Source organism: Ylistrum balloti, unplaced genomic scaffold (genome assembly GCF_031769215.1).
Source record: "Ylistrum balloti isolate Yb309-2 unplaced genomic scaffold, AGI_CSIRO_Ybal_v1 Utg369594, whole genome shotgun sequence".
NCBI lineage: Eukaryota > Metazoa > Mollusca > Bivalvia > Pectinida > Pectinidae > Ylistrum > Ylistrum balloti.
The window spans coordinates 291618-314189 of NW_026781878.1; the positions used below are offsets into that span (position 1 = coordinate 291618).

The 22572-nt window shown below is 36.2% G+C and overlaps 1 protein-coding gene across 1 annotated transcript; it reads left to right on the plus strand.

Moving 5' to 3' along the window:
• The first annotated feature begins 4580 nt into the window (after window positions 1-4580).
• LOC132545251 (uncharacterized) lies at window positions 4581-20372 on the plus strand. The gene is made up of 11 exons (XM_060208929.1): window positions 4581-4644; window positions 4916-5179; window positions 5954-6213; window positions 8565-8670; window positions 9507-9830; window positions 14347-14628; window positions 15107-15250; window positions 16841-16951; window positions 18215-18286; window positions 19204-19275; window positions 20269-20372. Exons 1-11 carry the CDS (start codon window positions 4581-4583, stop codon window positions 20283-20285), a joined length of 1716 nt encoding a protein of 571 aa, XP_060064912.1. The 3' UTR covers window positions 20286-20372.
• The last annotated feature ends 2200 nt before the right edge of the window (window positions 20373-22572 follow it).

Consider the following 22572-nt stretch of genomic DNA (forward strand, 5'->3'; position numbering starts at 1 on the left):
CGTCAGGCAGCAATGGTGGCTGCTATTACTCAGCAGGTTATGGCTATCATCGATCACAGGGATACCCAGTCGGCTCAGAGTCGGGGACGGTCAAGGCGTCGACACAGGCCGAATAAAAGGCAAAGACGGCGGTCAAGCTCCCCAAAAGGCTATAAACGCAGGCGGCGTTCACCATCATGGACAGGTACGCTAAGTACTGACAGCTTCAGCAGCAGCAGCAGCAGCAACAGCAGCAGCGGTAGTAGTAGTGAAAGTGCTAGTGAGAGTGAGAGTGACTCTGATATTTCAGAGGAATCACCTCGTGCCCGTTTGTCTACATTGTCTTGCCCTATAGCTAGTCAGATTGACAGCAAATTGAAAAACAAAATTTGGCAGAATAAATACATAGATTTGGCAAAATTGTTGCCTCACCATAGGAATTCTTCAGATTCATTCAACTTAAAGAGCACTGGTCCCTCACAGTTTAAGTTAATGAAATCAACTAAAAAGCCAGTGCTCAACAATATTGAACAATGGACCACTGCCTTTTTACGGTTTCGGCAATATATTCAGAAAGATATTCTAAAGAGACGCCAAATGTACTTAAACATTGTGAGTTAGTACGGGACATGGCAACTCGGAGAACGAGCATGGCCTGGAGGTCCGGAGGAACATAGAGGTTAGGGCTATACCTTGGGGGCGGGGGGGGGGCATTCCACACAGAGTATTGGGTAATGGCAAATACCCCGAGACAAGGTCCTCACCACCTCCCTAACACTCACTTTCGGGGCCAGTCCACAGGGTTTCGAGGACAAAACAGGCCAAAAATCCCCACAGACCACTGCTATGCCTTCACAGAAGAGGCAAATGTACAGTGCCTGCATGCCCATACCAGCACACCTGTTTTCAATGTGGCCAGTCCCACTCCATCATCAATTGTCCAGGTAGACGGCATATCATCCAACCCACTCCAAACAATCAACGGTCTGGTACCAAAAGGGTTGAATCAAAATGAAATAGTTACACCAATTAAGGTAGACATCTGTTGAAGAATTTTTACAGGGGTATGATTCAGTTCTGCGAGACTATCTTTTCAATGGGTTTAAGGAGGGTTTCCGTCTGGAGTTTGATGGCCCTCACCAATTTCGAGTTTGTCATAACCTATTATCAGCCTCCCAACATCCACAGACATTACATGCTAAATTAAACATCGAAATTTTGGCTGAGAGAATAGCTGGTCCATTTGATCAGCCACCTTTTGAATTTTTCCAATGTTCCCCTATAGGCTTAGTCCCTAAAAAGAACCTGGGGACTTTCGAATGATCTTCTGTGAATGACTTCATTCCTGAGGAGTATTGTTCAGTATCATATAATACAGTAGATGATGCAATAAATGTTATTAAACAATTAGGAAGGGGTTGTTTGCTAACCAAAACTGACATAGCCTCAGCATTTCGTATTGTTCCCATACACCCAAATGATCACAAGCTGTTAGGAATGTATTTTCAAGGTCAATATTTTTATGATAGATGTCTACCGATTGGGTGTTCCATTTCATGCCCTATTTTTGAGAAGATCAGCACAGCATTGCAATGGATTGCATGTACTAAATTTGGGGTGGGCCATATGTTACATGTACTGGAAGATTTTTTGTTTCTGGGTCCGCCAAATTCAGAGATATGCGAGCGGAGTTTAACACATTTTTTTAGAATATGTGACTTGTTAGGATGCCCAATTAAGGCTGAGAAGACTGAAGGTCCTTCTTCTGTTTTGACTTTTCTAGGGATTGAACTAGACACCAATAACATGGAGGCTAGATTGCCAAGGGCAAAAGTTGAAAAAATTCAATCTACTTTACGCAGTACAAAGAAAAAGAAAAAAGTGACTCTCAGAGATATACAGTCATTGATAGGCTTGCTTAACCATGCATGCTGTGTGGTAGTACCAGGTAGGGCATACTTACGGCGTCTGATAGATTTGACGAAAGGCAAACGTAAACCTCATCATTATATTCGGCTGAACAGACAGGCGCGTCTAGATTTACAAGCATGGAGTATGTTCATGGATTCATTCAATGGCAGGTCAATATTTTTAGATGATGTTTGGGAAAATTCGGCTAAACTTGATTTGTACACAGATGCATCTGGGGCATTAGGCTATGAAGCGGTTTGTGGTGCGAAGTGGTTTTATGGACAGTGGTCTGACTGTGGACTGGCAGATCACGATATAACACTTAAAAAATTTTTCCCTATTACGTTGGCTATGGAACTATGGGGTAACAGATTTGCAAACAAATGTATTTGTTTTCATTCGGATAACAAGGCCGTTGTTGACATTATTAACAAAATGTCTTCAAAAAATGGTTTGGTTATGTTTTTGGTTAGAAGGTTGGTGTTGGTGTGTATGAAACATAATATCATGTTCCAGGCCGAGCATATTCCTGGCCGGTTGAATGTTTTACCTGATTTACTCTCGCGTTTGCAGGTAGATCGGTTCAAGACATTAGCAACAGCTATGGATCTTCTTCCTACCAGTGTACCACACCATCTCCTACGCCTTTGACTTTCACAGCTCAACGATTGATCAATGCTTCAGTATCAGGAAACACTCATAGATCATATGCCACAGCTGTGAACTCTTATAACAGATTTCATCTCCAGAAATTTGGAAAAGAACATACCTTTCCATTACCAGTATCTAGTTTGATAAATTACATTGCATGGTTGTATGAACAGAAGAAACCACCTAATACAATAGCTACCTATGTTGCTGGTTTAGCCTGTGCCCCAAAAATGCATGGGCTCCCAGACCCATTACAGTGCTTCCTTGTGAAAAAAGTATTAAAAGGGGTTCACAACTTGTCGAGTGGCCCTGATGGCAGACTTCCTATTACTCCAGATATCTTAAAGCGACTTCTATCTGCTTTAGACCATACAGCCCCCAATCATTTTGATCAAACCATGCTAAGAGCCATGTTCTCCTTAATCTTCCTTGCATATAAATACAATATACCTGAGGATCACATTCGCTTGATGGGCCGTTGGCGTTCAGATGCGGTCAAACGCTACTTCAGAATTCCAGTTTTTGATGGTATGCAAATTCATAGTTAATTTTGTACGTGTGTAAGACTGTCTGCGGCAGCTTACAGTATTCCTTACCGCCCATGTTCAACCTTTTACTGTTTTAATATTTGCCATTGCCCAATCCTCTTGGTTGATGTATGAAATTTATCTAAGTCAATGATGTAACTGTCTGAGGCAGTACACAAAGTTTTTATGGCATAGATGTTATAGACTTATTTTTCTGTGTATTTGTAAGACTGTCTGAGACAGCTTACAGTATATACGGTATAAAGTCTAGTTATTTCAGTTATATGTAGTGTTTCTATAATTTAGACCACCATCGTACATTTTTTTGTTCATAATGTGTTTAAATTCTTTCTTTCTAGTTTGGGTTTGAATCTGAAGCGGGCCACTGTAATATCGGGGTCACTTTTTTACTTGGTCCTAGATTTTATTGTTACATGCGTCATGTCAGTGTTGGTTGACATCGTGAATGTCTGAGGGAGCGCATGGTCGATTCTTTTTGTACTACATAGCATTTTAAGTTTTTTTTATGATTTGTTTGTACTACATGTGAGACCAATATTTATGTGACGGGTAGTGATATCTACATTTTCTTAATTCTATGTGGCGCCAATAATTTTACCTAGTGCCAAAACAGTTTTCACAGGGTATTGTACATATATCCAGGTTGTTTGAGGTGAAGTGACTGTCTGAGGCAAAATGACTGTCTGAGGCAGCATGGAGTCCCAATATAACCTGGATCATTATTATTTTTTATTAGTTCCATATGGTGCTTGCCATATTGTTTCTTTAAATCTTAGTGTCCATTTGTCTGATTTGTTTCTTACCTCATGCTGTAACATAGTATATATCCTATGTAGTAGTGTCTTGCATGATTTCTGATATGTTTACTGTGATTTCCAATCAGATTAACATGATTTCTGATATGTTTACTGTGATTTCCAATCAGATTAACATGATTTATTGATTCGTAATGCTTCACTCAAATATTCCACTGGAGTCACCATGTGTTAGATGGCTTTCCAGTTTTAGTACGGTCATTCATTTCTGGCCCGTATTTATTAATTGTTCTCAACTTAGGCATAACTTTATTACTCTAAGGTTGTTATTATATTACACACTTTCTGCTCTGGATGGGGGCACTTGAACATGAATAAAGTATTATTTACGTTCAAGTTTGTGGCATTTTTTGTGTAACAATTCCCATCTTTTTTGCTTGATGTATTCATTATCTTGTTAAATATGACTTAAGGTTACACACCTGTTTTATCCTACAACTGGCATTTGAATAAATGCTCATTTTCGACAATACAAGTGTTTGTTATTTTATCAGCAAAAAACATAGCAGAGTAGCTTGTGTGTATGTATGTTTCTTACTGGCTAAGCATGATGATATAACGAATTTTATATCAATGATGGAGCATTTTGTGACACCGGCTATGGCCTTTGACCTGAAGCACATTTCTTCCTTGTTAATTCATATGCCACTACTGACATAGTAAGAACAGCATCGCAATGACGGACTTTCGGCGAATTTTTATTATTATTAGGATGTTGATGTGTTTGAAGTCATGTCAAGGTAGGTTCAACGTAATAGGAAAATGTTTTAAAAACATTTGTATCGATCATTCATTTAATCTCGGAATGTCACACTGTTAGATCATTGAAAGATAGTAGTGTATGATTGTGTACGTGTCAGTGACTGGTGTATGATTGTGTACGTGTCAGTGACTGGTGTATGATTGTGTACCTGTCAGTGACTATTTTGCTATTAATATCTGCTATTTTGTTGTAAGATTATTTGAATTCTTTCGAGACTTTAATGATATTTATGTGATTTCATTCGCTAGCTGCGTTGCAGTTGCCGCCCATTGTAACTGCATATTATGTTGCGGATGGTACCATCAGAGTATCGTGGAGTCCCCCTAACACAACACTTGAAATTGAAAATTATTATATCAAGGTCTTGGAGACTGGAATTTACACTTATAAGTCACCTAATTCCCGTAATTTCCGATACAAGAATCCAACACCAGACTCAAAATATACTTTCCAGGTGTCCACAGTCATATCAAATACAATCCGTGGATCGACCATCACCTCCGTTAACACTCGTAAGTACTGTACAATCTGTGTGATAAGCAAATCCATATTCCTATCGACTAATGTTGATTTCCCTCAGTTGCCTCTTTGGTTTCAGTATTGTAACTCTAGCATTTGTGACGTGTGGGGGCTAAACAAACAGCAGGAAGTAGATTAAAGGGAGATAATCTAACTTTAGATTTTGCAATTCCTATTCAACGTAATCAATTATGATTTTCGCTATTTAGGCAATATTTGCGTATTCATGTGTTTGTAATTTATCTATGAACTACGATGGGAAAGAGAGTTCCCTCTAACAACGACGACGACGACAACAACGACGACGACAACGACAACGACAACAACGACGACAACAACAACGACGACGGCAACGACGATGGCAACAACGACGACAATGACAACAACGACGTCAACGACGACAACGGCAACAACGACGACAACGACAACGACGACGTCAACGACGACAACGGCAACAACGACGACGACGACAAGTCAAGAAAACAATCTAAATTTTAATGCAATAAAACTAGGGAAAATATGAACGAAGTAGGAGTGTTCAGTTGAGTAGGTAGAAGGCAAGAGACCGGATTTGCTACAAATGTCACGGCACGTGATTCTCCAACAAGGAGAGACAAATCCCAAAGTTTTCACTACATACTACTGTAGGTTAGATATCTGTATAGATTGTGTATGATATATATGAAAAACAAACATTTTCATGTTATATAAATCATGCTTTACGTGGAATGGAATAAAAAACGAATATTCTAAATGATATATTACAGCCGCAGCCAAATATATACCGAAAGGGGATAAAGCAAGTCTGTCGTTACCAGTAAGGACTAGTGCCATCCAAACTGTTTTATTTAATGGGTTGGTGCTTGCCAGTATTAAAAACGGCGTAATCCGCCGAAGACCTCCGAAAGACATCACAGTAAAAGTAACAGCGGACGCTATTGAGTTGAACATAAAAAAGGTGGCGAAATCCAATGCCGGATACTACTTCATAGGATCATTCTCAAGAGAGTTAACTGGAGAGATGTTGGTAGTTACTGGTGAGTCATACTTATTTGATACTTGAAGGAGAAATGTTGTTAGTTACTGGAAAGTCATACTTATTTGATACTTGGAGTAGAGATGTTGGTAGTTACTAGTAAGTCCTACTTATTTGATACTTGGAGTAGAGATGTTGGTAGTTACTAGTAAGTCCTACTTATTTGATACTTGGAGGAGAGTTATTGGTAGTTACTGGTAAGTCCTACTTATTTGATACATGGAGGAGAGATGTTGGTAGTTACTGGTAAGTCCTACTTATTAGATACTTGGAGTAGAGATGTTGGTAGTTACTAGTAAGTCCTACTTATTTGATACTTGGAGGAGAGTTATTGGTAGTTACTGGTAAGTCCTTCTTATTTGATACTTGGAGGAGAGTTATTGGTAGTTACTGGTAAGTCCTACTTATTTGATACTTGGAGGAGAGATGTTGGTAGTTACTAGTAAGTCCTACTTATTTGATACTTGGAGGAGAGATGTTGTTAGTTACTGGTAAATCCTACTTATTTGATACTTGGAGGAGAGATGTTGGTAGTTACTGGTAAGTCCTACTTATTTGATACTTGGAGGAGAGATGTTGGTAGTTACTGGTAAGTCCTACTTATTTGATACTTGGAGGAGAGATGTTGGTAGTTACTGGTAAGTCATACTTATTTGATACTTGGAGGAGAGATGTTGGTAGTTACTGGTGAGTCATACTTATTTGATACTTGGAGGAGAGATGTTGTAGTTACTGGTAAGTCCTACTTATTTGATACATGGAGGAGAGATGTTGGTAGTTACTGGTAAGTCCTACTTATTTGATACTTGGAGGAGAGTTATTGGTAGTTACTGGTAAGTCCTACTTATTTGATACTTGGAGGAGAGATGTTGGTAGTTACTGGTAAGTCCTACTTATTTGATACATGGAGGAGAGATGTTGGTAGTTACTGGTAAGTCCTACTTATTTGATACTTGGAGGAGAGTTATTGGTAGTTACTGGTAAGTCCTACTTATTTGATACTTGGAGGAGAGATGTTGGTAGTTACTGGTAAGTCCTACTTATTTGATACTTGGAGGAGAGATGTTGGTAGTTACTGGTAAGTCCTACTTATTTCATACTTGGAGGAGAGATGTTGGTAGTTACTAGTAAGTCCTACTTATTTGATACTTGGAGGAGAGATGTTGGTAGTTACTGGTAAGTCCTACTTATTTGATACTTGGAGGAGAGATGTTGGTAGTTACTGGTAAGTCATACTTATTTGATACTTGGAGGAGAGATGTTGGTAGTTACTGGTAAGTCCTACTTATTTGATACATGGAGGAGATATGTTGGTAGTTACTGGTAAGTCCTACTTATTTGATACTTGGAGGAGAGTTATTGGTAGTTTGGTAAGTCCTACTTATTTGATACATGGAGGAGAGATGTTGGTAGTTAAAGGAGAGTTATAGTTACTGGTAAGTCCTACTTATTTCATACTTGGAGGAGAGTTATTGGTAGTTACTGGTAAATCCTACTTATTTCATACTTGGAGGAGAGATGTTGGTAGTTACTGGTAAGTCCTACTTATTTGATACTTGGAGGAGAGATGTTGGAAATTGATACTTGGAGGAGAGATGTTGGTAGCTACTAGAGATATGCATCGTGGAGGAGAGATGTTGGTAGTTACTGGTAAGTCATACTTATTTGATACTTGGAGAGAGATGTTGGTAGTTACTGGTAAGTCCTCGTTATTGATACATGGAGGAGAGATGTTGGTAGTTACTGGTAAGTACTTATTTGATACTTGGAGGAGAGTTATTGGTTTACTGGTGTGTTGTAGAGATGAGAAAGTTAAAGTAAGTCCTATGTATTTGATACTTGGAGGAGAGTTATTGGTAGTTACTGGTAAGTCCTACATTTGATATGGAGGAAGTGATGGTTTTCAGTTAAATCCATACCGATACTTGGAGGAGTATGTAAAATATAATACATGGAGGAGAGATGTGTAATTTGAAGAGATTGATACTTGGAGGAGATCTTTGTTAAATACTTATTTGATACGTTTTGAGAGTAAGGTAGTGGTAAACTATTTGATACATGGAAAAGATATTATTATGTATAATTTTCAATTATGATACATAAATACCTCTATTTGATACTTGGAGGAGAGTCCTGTTTGCATTTGTAGATACTTGGAGAAGAATTTTTGTCGGTAAAGAATTAGGAAATAACTCTACAAAGATCATAATTTTAACAAGATAAATCTCACTATCAACTGTTCCGACCAACGCAGTGAACCAGACAACCATGGTTTGAATATTATATACTCGAAATTGTGAAAAAATTAAGTTCCCCATTATCACACAGCCTGACACCTGTAGTTTCCATACGTATATAATGTTTACACTTGTGTTGCGACCGAGAAAGGAAAGGACGCATGTAGGTCGTCTTCAGATGAAAGTGATGGTTTTCAGTTAAATCCATACCGTAAGTATGAAATATAAACATGTGTAATTTGAAGAGATTGCGATCTTTGTTAAATACGATAGACGTTTTGAGCGTAAGGTAGTCGGTAAACTATTTTAAAAATAATATTATTATGTATAATTTTCAATGTATGTACATAAATACCTCTTAGACTGTCCTGTTTGCATTTGAGTAAAACGAAGGAAATAACTCTGAAAGATCATAATTTTAACAAGATAAATCTCACTATCATCGTCGACCAACGCCGCTCGAAAGAAAACCGAAATTACGAGATGTGAAAAAATTAAGTTGAATATCACACAGTGACACGTGTAGTTTCCATAATACACTATGATAGACGCTTGACGTACCAGAGAGTTAATGCCACAATATGACAGACACGTGACGTGTCCAATAGTCAAGTACTATGACAGACACGTGACGTATCAGAGAGTTTACTGACACAAATTGACAGACACGTGACGTATCAGAAAGTTTACTGACACAAAATGACAGACACGTGACGTGTCCAATAGGCAAACACTATGAAAGACACGTGACGTATCAGAAAGCATAGTGATACAATATGCCAGACACGTGACGTGTCCAATAGTCAAGTACTATGACAGACACGTGACGTATCAGAGAGTTTACTGACACAAAATGACAGACACGTGACGTATCAGAAAGTTTACTGACACAAAATGACAGACACGTGACGTGTCCAATAGTCAAACACTATGACAAACACGTGCCGTATCAGAGCGTTAAGTGACATGATATGACAGACACGTGACGTGTGAGGGAGTTAATTGAAACATTGTGACACCCATATTTTCCCTTTTCTTTCTCTACAGGCCCGTCCGTAATCAGCGGCCTTAGTTACCTGGACAGTGGTCGCTATAACCTGGTTAGAACCGGTTTTATCTGGTACACAGAAAGGTCGAGTCTAGTGCTTATTGCCGACATTGACACCAACCCAGATGCTGAGGTGGCCTTATTACGTAATAAGACAACGGTTGCGACGGGAGTCAAAACCTCTTTTGGAAAATATGCTGTCGTTTTGAAAAAACTTCAGTGTAATCACACTGGAATGTATCACGTCAGAGCTAGCAATGCCATGACTAAAACTCAACGCAATACCGAACCTTCTTTGAGGCAGTTTGAACTTCAAGTAAAATGTAAGTATAAGGTATAGACTATATCTCTATGTAATTTTGGTAAGAATTCCTAATTATAGAATGGCGATTTTTGTTGGTAACACACGTACAATATCCATATTGAACACTGTCGAATATAAACAACATATTCAAGGCAGTTTTTTATGTGACGTACAGAAGAAAAATGTGCTTTATGTGTACTTGTTTTCTCACTGAAGTAGGAGAGAACTAGCTTTTATTTCGTCGACATTCTGTCCCTTTTATATGGGAGAGAAAGTACATGTAATGCATATAATTTCAAATTGATTAATATGTCAACACTTAATTTATTATTGTATGTAATGTTTGTAATGTATATATGTATCTATGTATGTGTGTGTGTGTGTGTGTGTGTGTGTGTGTGTGTGTGTGTGTGTGTAATGTATGTATGTATGTATGTATGTATGTATGTGTGTGTGTGTAATGTATGTACGTATGTATGTATGTATGTATGTATGTATGTATGTATGTATGTATGTATGTATGTATGTATGTGTGTGTGTGTGTATGTGTGTATGTGTGTATGTATGTATGTATGTATGTTTGTAAGTGTGTGCGTGAGAGTGTGTATGTGTGTGTGCGTCTGCATGTGTGTGAGGGTGTGTATGTGTGTGTGTGTGTGAGTGTGTGTGTGTGTGTGTGTGAGGGTGTGTATGTGTGTGTGGTCTGTATGTGTGTGTGTGTGTGTGTGTGTGTGTGTGTGTGTGTGTGTGTATCTTTATGGTGTATTACGTCTGACCACCATGTTGTCTTGAGAGAAAACTGATATAGGCTCTAGCCTGCTGTCTAAACCTATCAATTGTCTATATCAATAAAATATATATATTCTGAAACATGAGACGTGCAATGTTTCAGAGATTGAATTGGAATAGATTAGAAGGACCATTAATTAATTCACAGATTGAATTTGACTAAATTGAGATTGTCGCGGACAGATTCCGAGTTACAGTGGGGTTAATTAACGAGATCTGTAAGGTTAATTTCAGTGATTGGGCGAGGATAAATGAGAAAAGGCATCGATTGATTGGACGACTATATACAGCTATATCAGTCCTGATTGATTAACAGAGTAAATTATCATTAAATGAATCAAGATCAGAATTACTTCAATAAATAGCGGACATATTGAGTTGAGGTTAGCTTGGAAAGAATTTAAAAATTATTAGTGATTGAGTACTCGTGCTAAAACTAAGAAAATCAGTTGAAACATCTGAGCAATTTTACGTAGCATGCCCATTCACATGTAACAGGAAACCACACCCGTAGTGAATTGAGATCTGGTTTAAATTACATGGAGTTGTGGAGTGCTCTGGCCTGGTGTAATTGAAACGGTTAAGGAGGTATATATATATATATATGTGTGTGTGTGTGTGTGTGTGTGTGTATGTGTAGTGTGTTTGTGTATGTGAATGTGCATGTGTATATATATAAATATGTGTGTGTGTATGTGTAGTGTGTTTGTTTGTGAGGGTGTGTGCATGTGTATATATATGTGTGTCTGTGTATGTATGTGTGTTTGTGTGTATATAGGTGTGTGTGTTTGTGTGTATGTCTATCTGTCTGTCTGTGTATGTTTGTGCGTTTTTGTGTTTATGTGTGGATGTGTGTGTGTGTTTGTGTGCATGTCTCTGTGTGTGGATGTCTGTGTGTAAGGGTGTGTGTGTATATTTGTGTGTGTTTGTGTGTATGTGTGTGTATGTATGTGTGTGTGTGTGTGTATTTGTGTGTCTGTATCTGTGTGTGTATGTCACTGTGTGTAATCAATGAAGTAAAAAGACATATATGGACACGGGCATTGTCAAATTATCGAGACAATCAAGACATAGATATAACATAAATTACATCACATACATAGAACATAAAACAAATACAAAGTTATAAATCTAAATCGAGAGTTGTGGTGTAAATTTAAGTGTTCCGATAATTCCCTTGGGAAGATAGACGCCGAAGGCGTATATATATATATTGTAATTATATATATACATTTGTCAGTACCATGTAGTTTTAAAAGCCGGAAACGAGTACTTTATATGAGTTCCATATTCGTGGGGAAATTATCTATGGTACACGCGATTTGTAAGCTTGTTCCTCCGTCCGTCGACAATCCTAAACCAATCCTTGTTATCGCTATTTCTTGAAAAGGACCAGCTGGAACATTGTTGATTTTCAAACATTTCATAGTCTTGGTCCTTAATTAAGTCCTTATAGATTTCGACGAGGATAAAACATGGCTGACATGTGACCGTCGTTGATTTGTACAAGGATTATTTGGATTACTTTTAAGGAATAAATATTTTTTCATTCTCTTTTTATGCTATTCTGATATCTGAACTGATCAGTTAAATAAAAAAAAAAAACGCTGAGAGGAATGAATTTTCACAATGGCAGTTTGTTGCCGCTATTTTATAATAGATAATTCTACTTCCGTATGATTAAAAACAAAAGAATGGAAAGAAAAAAGGACAAGGACCAACATGAAAGAAAAAAATGTACTAACCATCTCTATTTAACCTGGTTTTATTTATCTAAACCTATAACCTTGCTAATATTTGGACAAAATATATTGAAAAAATATATTTACTTCGGTAAAGTAAATTATCTCCCTTTGATTTTACTTGCGTGAATATTGTTCTCTCACGCCGTGATCTTGTTCTTGTTTATAAACTAATCTGACAACAAAGAACCAAATTCAGTTATAAGAATATGCGTATTTAAATGTCCATGCAACATGATTTAACAATCCTGTGATTCTGTACACAGACTCCAGCTTTTGTTTAAATATTTTATCTATTTTATTTTTTCTTCGTTCTGTCTTGATACAAACTGAATGTCGTTTCGTATTCATTTAGCTGTAGCATATGGACACATTTTATAATATTTTTTCGCTTCATCGCTTTGCCAACAATCATGTGGTATTATATGTATGAATTGTCTTGTATACATCATGTATAAAAATAGAAAATAAATACAAAAATAAATAAGTTTTAATAAACAGATTTATCGTAAGTTGAAAAAAATATTTCAGAAAACATAATCCAAAACTGAACAGCTTTACTTAAAATTCCTGGTAGTTATCGCTCATGTCATCATGAAGTCACCGATGGATGTCATGTATCATTATTGATGACGTCGCATTTATATATGTACGTAAAATATGGAAATGAAAACGTTCCTGTTTCACCGCTCATCGCGTTAATAATAATAATAATGATAATAATAATAATAATAATAATAATAATAATAATAATAGTCTTTATTTGTACTTGATAACAGAATGAGTCAAAGACTCGTCTACCTTCTGGTCAAGTATACATAAAATGTACAATAATTACAAAATGTACATAAAACGGAGAAACATTTAAGAAAACTGGAAATAAGTGCATCAGTTAAAGAATCCACAACAAATTAAGAGGAGTCCATAAAAAACATGTTAGCACTTTGTTTAAAAGATAAAAGTGATGATGCGTTTCTCACGGAATCTGGTAAAATATTCCAGGTATATGGTTCCCGATAGGTAAAAGATTTCGTATACAATGCAGTCTTAAAAGCAGGTAGATAAAATATGTTATTAGATGATGATGTAGTAAATCTGGACTGGACATCAGAAGTATATCTAAAATTGTACAGATACTGGGGAGCCAGACCATGTCAAACCTTGTACATTAAAACTGATTGGTTGTTCATCACTCGTTTTGTAAAAGGTAACCAGTTTAGCTTCTTATACATGTCACTAGAGGGAATATTGAAATCACATTTCAAGATAATCCTAGCAGCTCTTTTCTGGAGTTTTTCTAGCTTGGCTATATTATTATGTGAAGTATTGCCCCAGATATTTACACAATAGTTAAAGTGTGGATTTACAAAACAGTTAAAGTATGTTAAACAGGAAGACTGGCTAAGGAACACTCTCAAATGTTTCATTTGAAAAATGTAAAAAGACAGTTTTTTATACACATTGTTAACTTGGGTATTCCAAGACAAACAATCATCTACAGTGACACCGAGAAGTTTTTCTGTTCTTACATTTTCAATCATAGTGTCATTGATTACAACATTTAATTGCCGACTTTGTCTGCTTCTTACGTTGGTAAGTACCAATCAACATGGATTTTGTTTTCTCAGTATTGATACACATTTTGTTAGATCTACACCATTCAGAAATGAGTTTTGCGTCAGCATTTCGTTTGTCACTTATGACATCAATGGACTTATCACTGCACTCAACTGAGGTATTATCAGCATACATATTGGAGGTACAGTGTTTAATAGAGGTAAATCATTAACGTACAAAATGAACATCAATGGACCCAGTATTGATCCCTGAGGTACGCCAACAGTAAGCTGCTGACTATCACTTAATGTACTCTTATGTTAATGCATTGTCAGAACAGCAATAAGATTGTAGCTTTTGTAATAGGACGTTATGGTTGACCAAGTCTTCCTCTTTTTCCTGTAAAAATGACTATATTATGCTTTTATGTTTTTATTTTTATCTTAGGTAGCCCGCGAAGGGAAAATGGTAAAAACCGGGTCATTGAAGTCACAGGGGAAACGGGACAAACCACTCTGCTGAACGTAAGCGTTATCGCCAACCCCATGCCCACCGTTGAATGGTCTGCAGACGTTACGTCACTTCCGATTCTGCGCGACAACAAGTACATGTTTACTTTAAGGGGCGAGGTCATGGTTAATGAGACGTCAGACTTCCGGAAGTTCCATGTTAACGTAACTAATGAAGCTGGTGGGTTGTTGATCGTCACCTTTAAGATCCGATCTGAAGGTAAATTATCCAATGATACCTATACGTCCTAGGTAAATATAACACAATCATGTTGTGTACCGCGAAATCGCATTAAACTGTTCATTATTTCAAAGTCTATAGAACATATGATGCTTATTATTTGTTATATCGGATTATTGGAATGAATTTTGCTAAAATCTCACGTGAAGGTAGTGTGACCCGTGGACTCGTTTGCTATTCCATTCCCCTGCGTACATACGTTACACTACTCATTTGTCTGATGTTTGAAGTGCAGTAACCAAAACATTTTATTTATTTATTTGTTTGTTTTATCTACGTTTTATAATAATTAGGCCATGAGACTTAATTACGTTGAAAAAAATGATTTTCTAGGTAGGGAGGAAAGTTGGGGGTGCGGTGTGTGTGTGTTTGGGGGGAGTTACTCACTGTGTAATAGTGCAAAAATTTTGAGAATTAAACCTCATTGATACCAAACACTATTGGTTAATGTATGTAGTTCCCGTGATGCCAACGAAACCAACGAAGACTCTCCCTTGGATTAAAATAGTCATCCCAGTTACCGTCGTTGCCGTTGTCCTGCTCGTTGCTCTAGTCATCATCATCGTCGTACGGATCAGAAGGAGACGCCAAAAGCTACAGAGTAAGTTTGTTATGTTTTTTGTTGTTATTGTTTATTTTAAATATTTTCACTAAATGTTGGTACTTGATACTATTTATTATATACATAAAAGACGACGTTTTTCTGGTACTTGCCTTGAAGGAATTTCTAAAAAATGAACCAGGGAATTAGAAATCCACATCAGTTATACGTTTATACATTCTGTATATATAGTATTATGATGGTATAGTATATGCCAAATGAGTACTTATTTCCTGTTTTGCAGATACTTAAAATTTAAATTTTATTTTAAATTATTCTGTTGGTACATGTATGACTTATCTTACTTAAAAATGACAACTATTCGCATGTCTAAACGGGTATGCTATAGGTAAGAACATATAAGGACGTTTGTATTTCCGGACGAAAGACATTCTCTACTTTCTGTTATCATGTAGGCAAGCATTTTCCACTTGTTATATCGGAGCTTTGGACATGGTCGCAAAAACCGTCTCAACACACAACAACGCAGATACAATGTAGTTTCATCCTTTTATCAGGGTTAAATTATCAGAAATTAATCGAAAACATATAAGTTTCATTTATCATTCAAACGGTTACCACAATCAGCATACTTCGTCCCGTAATTAAAAGAACGGAAGAAGGGAAATGTTTTAAGACTTTAAGGCTGAGGACAATAGACCCAGTGATTATTTTAAGAATTTTCGGTTTTGTAAAGCGTGTCAGTTCAATTGTTTTCTGGCTTAGATTTGAGGTGATTTGGCACATTATTCTTTGCACTGAACAGCCAGACTCTTACATTTGGGTTGAAAAATCCCTTTCCACAGACTCGTATAAGTTGTTGTTTATCTTTTCATTGCAAAATCCTCAATGTTCCATGAATTAAAAAAGTTGAAAACTTGGTCAAAGCTACCAAAAATGATGACGTCACCGCCCATTTGTGATCAGCGTCATAGCAAAGAGCGGTTTTCCTATCTTCAAATATATTTCCCACATTTGAAAAAAGACAGATATATTGCTTCCTTATAAGTAACTCTAATGCATATGAGAAGTTTGGAAGAAAAAGGTTTATCAAATCCCTCGGGAAAGATAATTTTGTTGACAAACATTCGACAACCCTTATGATTTTTTACTTCTATCGATGTAACAAATCCTCTCGGGTCGAGACCAATGCACAACACAACGAGCGAAATACCCCTGACTCGCTGTAATGATTGTTATTGCTACTTTACTGATGATATATTGTAGAGTGTTTTCTTTAATCTGAGTTTTTCTTTCTGTTTTTATTTTCTCTGAATTTTTTACTTTTCATTTCTTTTTCTTCGTCGGTGTAATGTTTTGGAGGTATCACATAGCTAGAACCATGTTGTTATATAATAATGGATTATTTTTTCTGTAATGTTTTCAAGTAATTAACATCAATATTGATTAAGAGAAAAAACCCACCATCATCTTTGAGGGAAGAGATTTGTTTTTCTCAGTGTCACTGTGTGTGTTATTAAAAAAGAAGAAAGCACAATAGAACCGAAGACGTTGACCATGATGGCTGTTTGATAACAGAAGTTTCGTTCATTGAACATTTTATTGACAATGTAAACTTATATAATGCAGGGCAGAGTCATACTTATGGCAACGTCACCCCAGAAGGCTATGAACTACCTACAAACTACACAAACCGCAGCAGCGACACTTCACATCAAAGAGAAAGCGATAATTTCCTAAGTAAGTTAATTTCCTGTCAGGGTCCTTCTGGGATCTCAAGTGTTATTCCATTTCTTTAAGCCATAGTCCTGGATGACAGAATGATAATATAACAATGTTAAATACAGAATATTGGTGGAAGTAGTATTTTAACCTTGATGGTAAGCAATCTGCATCAACAAATGCTATATTAAATGTTAGGTCATTAGGTCAGTTACTTATTGTGAGGCCTTAGCTCTCCTATCAAGTAACCCACTTTCCGAACATTTCCTACATAAAACATTTGATTATATTTTTGTAACATTTCATTGCGGTTTTTATTTAACAGTCATCTGTAACAGTTCTAGATCACAATATAGATTTATATGAAGCCTCTATTTCCGAAACACTCGAAGTTTTTATGTCGCGTGCACAATGTTCTGTGTAAACAGGAAAAAATGAATAGGGCATAGGGAAACAGTGGTGTTCATGTTAAATATAGATGAAGGGATAAAGGATTGACTAGGCGCTAACGACACACGCTATGTAAACCGAATTCTATTCAAGGAAGCAATTTTACATTTCCAAATGAGGCAGTTGTAAACAGCAACGAAAAAAAATGTTCATATTTTCTTCAAATAAAAAATGAAAATCGTGATTTGACATTCCATCAAGATTTCCTGTACTGACAATTTCACAGGCATCTGTCATGTGGTGAAAACTGTACATGTTGTAATAGATCGAAATAGGTTCTCAAGATTGTTCCTCCTACCTCCTAATTTGTTCCTGACAATATCACTTATTTCCAATATTGTTTCGAATTCAGAATTTACATCTGTACATTTTTCACAAATACCAGAGGACGTTTGTAAACGTTGCTTTTGTAAACTTTTAGTTTTGGAGTATAGTAACTTGCTATCCGTCATACCTTTGAGAGTGAAAAGGCAATCGCCTAGTATGGGATGCTTTAGACATATTTCGTTATCAGTAGCAGATAAATAGATCAGATACAAGTTCTAGCAACTTATGAACTCTTCTCCATAAATAAAATTACAAATAATTAATATACTGCACGTGACACATATTTATACTATAAACATGAACATATTAGTAGACGTACAATTGTAAGTTTAATTCATTTTGTCAAAAGGAGGAAATGATGAGATGATAGGATAGAAAGAAAAGAAGTGAAAATGAGATAGTATAGATTTTATATCAATTCTATATCAGGGGATGACAGTGAAATTTTGATTGAGTGAAACATGACACAAATATGTGAATGATGATAGATGTTTTGCTTATCAGGTGATGCTGCACAAAATGATGACATAACACTGGATTCCAATAACGTGTATGAAAACTTCAAGCGCCCAAGATGTAAGTGTGTATATGTTATATGGTAAATGACAAGATCAAAGAACAAACTGTATAAAGTCACTCAAGCATGGTTGTGAAACAGCAGCTGTGATACATTTTTTAACGCAATAGTTGGTATTTAAATTGTATTCAATGACATCAATTTATCATCACAAACATTTTCTTCGTCATCTTAAAACATTTGATTACATCTGTGTTACATTTCATTGTATTTTTTTTTATTTAACAATCATCTGTAACGGTTTTAGATCACAATATAAATTTATATAATACCTCTACTTCCTAAACACTTACAGTTTTTATTACGTTGTGTGCACAGTGTAGTATAACTATTAAAACGGAAAAATATCATTGTTAATTTGGGAGGATAAGGAAACAGTAGTGTTAACAGTAGATACAGAGAAAGGAACAGAGGATTCACGAGCAGTGTTGACGACACACGCTATATAAATCGGGCTTTATTAAAGGAAGCAATTTTATGTTCCAAAGTAAACGGCAACAGAAAAATTGTTTGTACATATTTTCTTCAAATTACAAAACGAAAATCGTGATTTGGCATTCCTTATGAAATGCATGACTTCCTGTACTGACGCTTTCACCATCATCTGCCATGTGAACAAATGGAAATAGTCTCTCGTGTTTGTCCCTCCTGCCTTCAGATCTGATCCTTACAATATCACCTATTTCCAACATTGTTTCAGACCGTAGAAGTTACGTGTTTTTTTTTCGAATGCCAGACATTAGTAAACATATTTTCGGCTAACTATTATTTAGAATATATACACAATCAAATTACCTGTTATTCCTCATACCTTAGGGAGTGAAAAACCAATCATCTTTTAGGGGGTGGCACTGAAATTTTGATGAGGTGAAACATGAAACAGAAATGTGAATGATGGGAGACTTTTGATTATCAGGTGGTGCTGCACAACGTGATGCCAGAGTGCGAGATTCCAATCACGTTTATGAAACCATAAGTGAACGAAGATGTAAGTGTTTATGTTATATAGTAAATGATATCATTATTATTATAACATTTTTAACGGCCCGTCAACACATAAAAGGTCATTAGGGACATCAAACGGTAAAACACACAACGATCCAAAAGGAAATTACATTAAACAAACCAAACGGTAAAAGACAAATGTTACAAATCTTAAATGGGTACGTTAAAACAAAAGATTAAAATGATACGTCATAGTCTATTATATAGACCATAATCTTTCAGGTAATGTAGAGTTTTACAAATCTCAACAGTTTCAAAAAGGGATTTTAGACATGTCATGTTACAATAAAAACGTTCTGGAGTAGACAGAAGGTCAATGCAGTCCAATAAAAAAATGTTTAACGGTAAATGGCTCATCACATCCTATGCACCAAGGATTATCTTCGCCTTTCAACATATATGAATAGAAACCGAAAACCAAATGTCTCGTCATCATTATCGTGAAATTGATTTTCTTGCCGCAATAGGTAACAATATTTTAATTCTTCTCAATGAAATCAATTCAGAATTCTTAATCATAAACCAGTGTCATTCACACTCATTCATTCATTCACACATTCAAACGGATTTCGTATGACTGTGAACTTTGATGGGGAGAACTTTGTACCCGTTGACTTCCTCTGCCGCTGAACGCTCGCAAAAAAATGGAAGCTGATACATATTAGACATAGGCAATACAGCTCCTGTTGTGTCCAAAAAAATGCCAAAGAGCTGTTAAATCCAGTAACAGTGACAATGAACGACTGACGTGTGAGCTGTTGATTAATAGAAGTTTGATTAGAAAGTCTATACACGCTCTCGCAGATATAAAAACATTCCAACAGAAGTTCACGATTGCTTTTACGATAATGTAATTTAACACCGATTTTCAATAATTCGTTGTTTTGAAAATAATAAGTTATTTACTTCACGTAACATTTTATAACATTGCCACATATTAATGTTTTACAGTCATTAATTCTCATTTCTTTTACAGTTGTACGTTTGATGTGACGCCATCAGCCAGACGGAGAAAATGGCGTCATTTGATGGAGCAAAACGACAGAGCATATTGACATTTCTATGACAAGTACTGCAGCTTAGAGGAAATATAGATAGAACATCTTAATTCTCTTCTGTTCTTAGTATACTGTACAGGAATTGTCTTCAAAAGATGTAATTGTTTGTGGAACTCAATATCTACCCTCTCTTTGTACGTGTATGAGAGTATGGCGATAAATAGACACTAATATTTATAGGATTTAGGCTGTAATATATTATGTTTATGACACATAACCTCAGTGACTATCGCATGCACAGCACTCCGACTGACCTGAATACAATCACGTAAATTACTTTCATTCAAACATCACCTCATTAAGATTTTTCCCGCTCATTTTAACGGTTCTTCGGCATCCAACCGGCCGATTATCGTGACCTTTGCTATTATTGTTTCTCAAATAGCCTTTTTATATTCTGTGTACAGATGTATTTTGATATATACGTCTTTGTTTTATGTTTTTGTTTATGATGTAACTTTTGTCTTGATGAAGGCGCAGATTGATGATTCTCGGTCTTTGTTGAGTTTGGTGGTAAGATCTTCCAACAGAATACCTGTATACCTATAGGAACTAACAGTGCTGACTGACTGGGGTTTTTTTTGTTTTTTTTCATACATGGCTGAAGTTATTACAGAACTTATCAAAACAAGCCACAAAGAACTTGCCAAACCGTTTGATTTCATCTTCAGGTATATTGACTTGACTTTAAATAACCAGATGTGTATTTACCACCTCCATCATGTGTACCCACCAAAGACACAACAGACTCTTCTACATCAGCCGCTTATCCCGATGTACAATGAAACCAACATGGACAGCTTTCCTCCAAGCTATATTATTATAAACAAGATGATTTCACTTTCCCTATTGTGAATTTTCAATTTGTAGATAGCAATGTTCCTGCTTCCCCAACCCATTGAATCCGATTCGACATTCTATGACATGTTCCCATTATCACGACTTTCATGCAAGAAGTCGTCAACTGACGGACAAACTCGTCAAACAGGGTTTCTAAGGATGCAGGTTTTGGAAATTTAATGTTCATCATATTGATCTCATTGAGAAATATTCCATTTCGTTGTGTATTATGAAGCTCAACGTGTTTGATGCTCAATAGTTTACCTGTTAGTTCCAATGTTTTTATACCTAGTTCTTGGAGAACGTGACAATACTCTTGGATTGACCAAAGTTTACATGGCAGGTGTCGTCGATGAAGTAGAAGACGCTTACTCCTACAGAACACCTGGTCATATTATTCTTTTACATCTTCAGGAGTCTCCGTGAAAATCTTTCTTCTGTTCATATTTTGCCCTAGTTTCATGGTCTTTGAGTTTGGATTACGATTATGCTGACATGTTGAACATTTCTTGTTTTTTGCAACTTTGTCTCTGATTTATGATCTATGTATAAAGGTACATTGTGTCTTGATGAAGGAGCAGATTGATTGTTCTCGATAATAGTTTGGGCCTTTGTAGTATGTTCTATATTTGTGATGTATTTTGTCTTGATGAACGCTGCGACGGACACGAAAGTTTACAATTTACTTGTTCGTTATGTCGTTTTTACTTTTTTAATCGTATATCTTTACTAGTATATCGAACGAACATCAGTAGTTGGAATATCGTACCAATAACGATCCATATTATGTCGATATTACTTAATAGTGTTTCAATGTAAATCTATATGACGAAGAAGCGGAGTGATTAAGCTCCTGACCTTGTAGCGCAAGTTTTTGGCGTACGTAGGGTAGTCTCCAGGTATTAGTCGCAGGTGGAAAACCAGCTCTCCTCCAACACCAAAACCTGGCACGTCCTTAAATGGTCCTGGTTGTTAACAGGACGTAAAACAACAATAACCCAATACACCATCGGTGGTTAGTATCAGTTGAAACAACTTGTTTCGCAGTTGTTGTAAAAATAAAATAAAATTTATATTTATATAACTGTGTAAGTAGTTTTTTCGAGAAATTAATGTTTGAGAATGATCTGAAATACAAAGTGAAAATAAGGTAAATGTGCGTTATATATTGTATAGCTATTGGGTTTGTTCTAGGGTCTTTAATACAATGTAGAAAAATAAAATGTAATTACAGTTTTTGACAATGTCTTGTTTCATTGATTCGAAACTATATATACACAGGAACATGTAGTGTACTACCGATCCTCCCATAGGTTACTATATATACACAGGTAGTGTACTGCCGATCCTCCCATAGGTTACTATATATACACAGGTAGTGT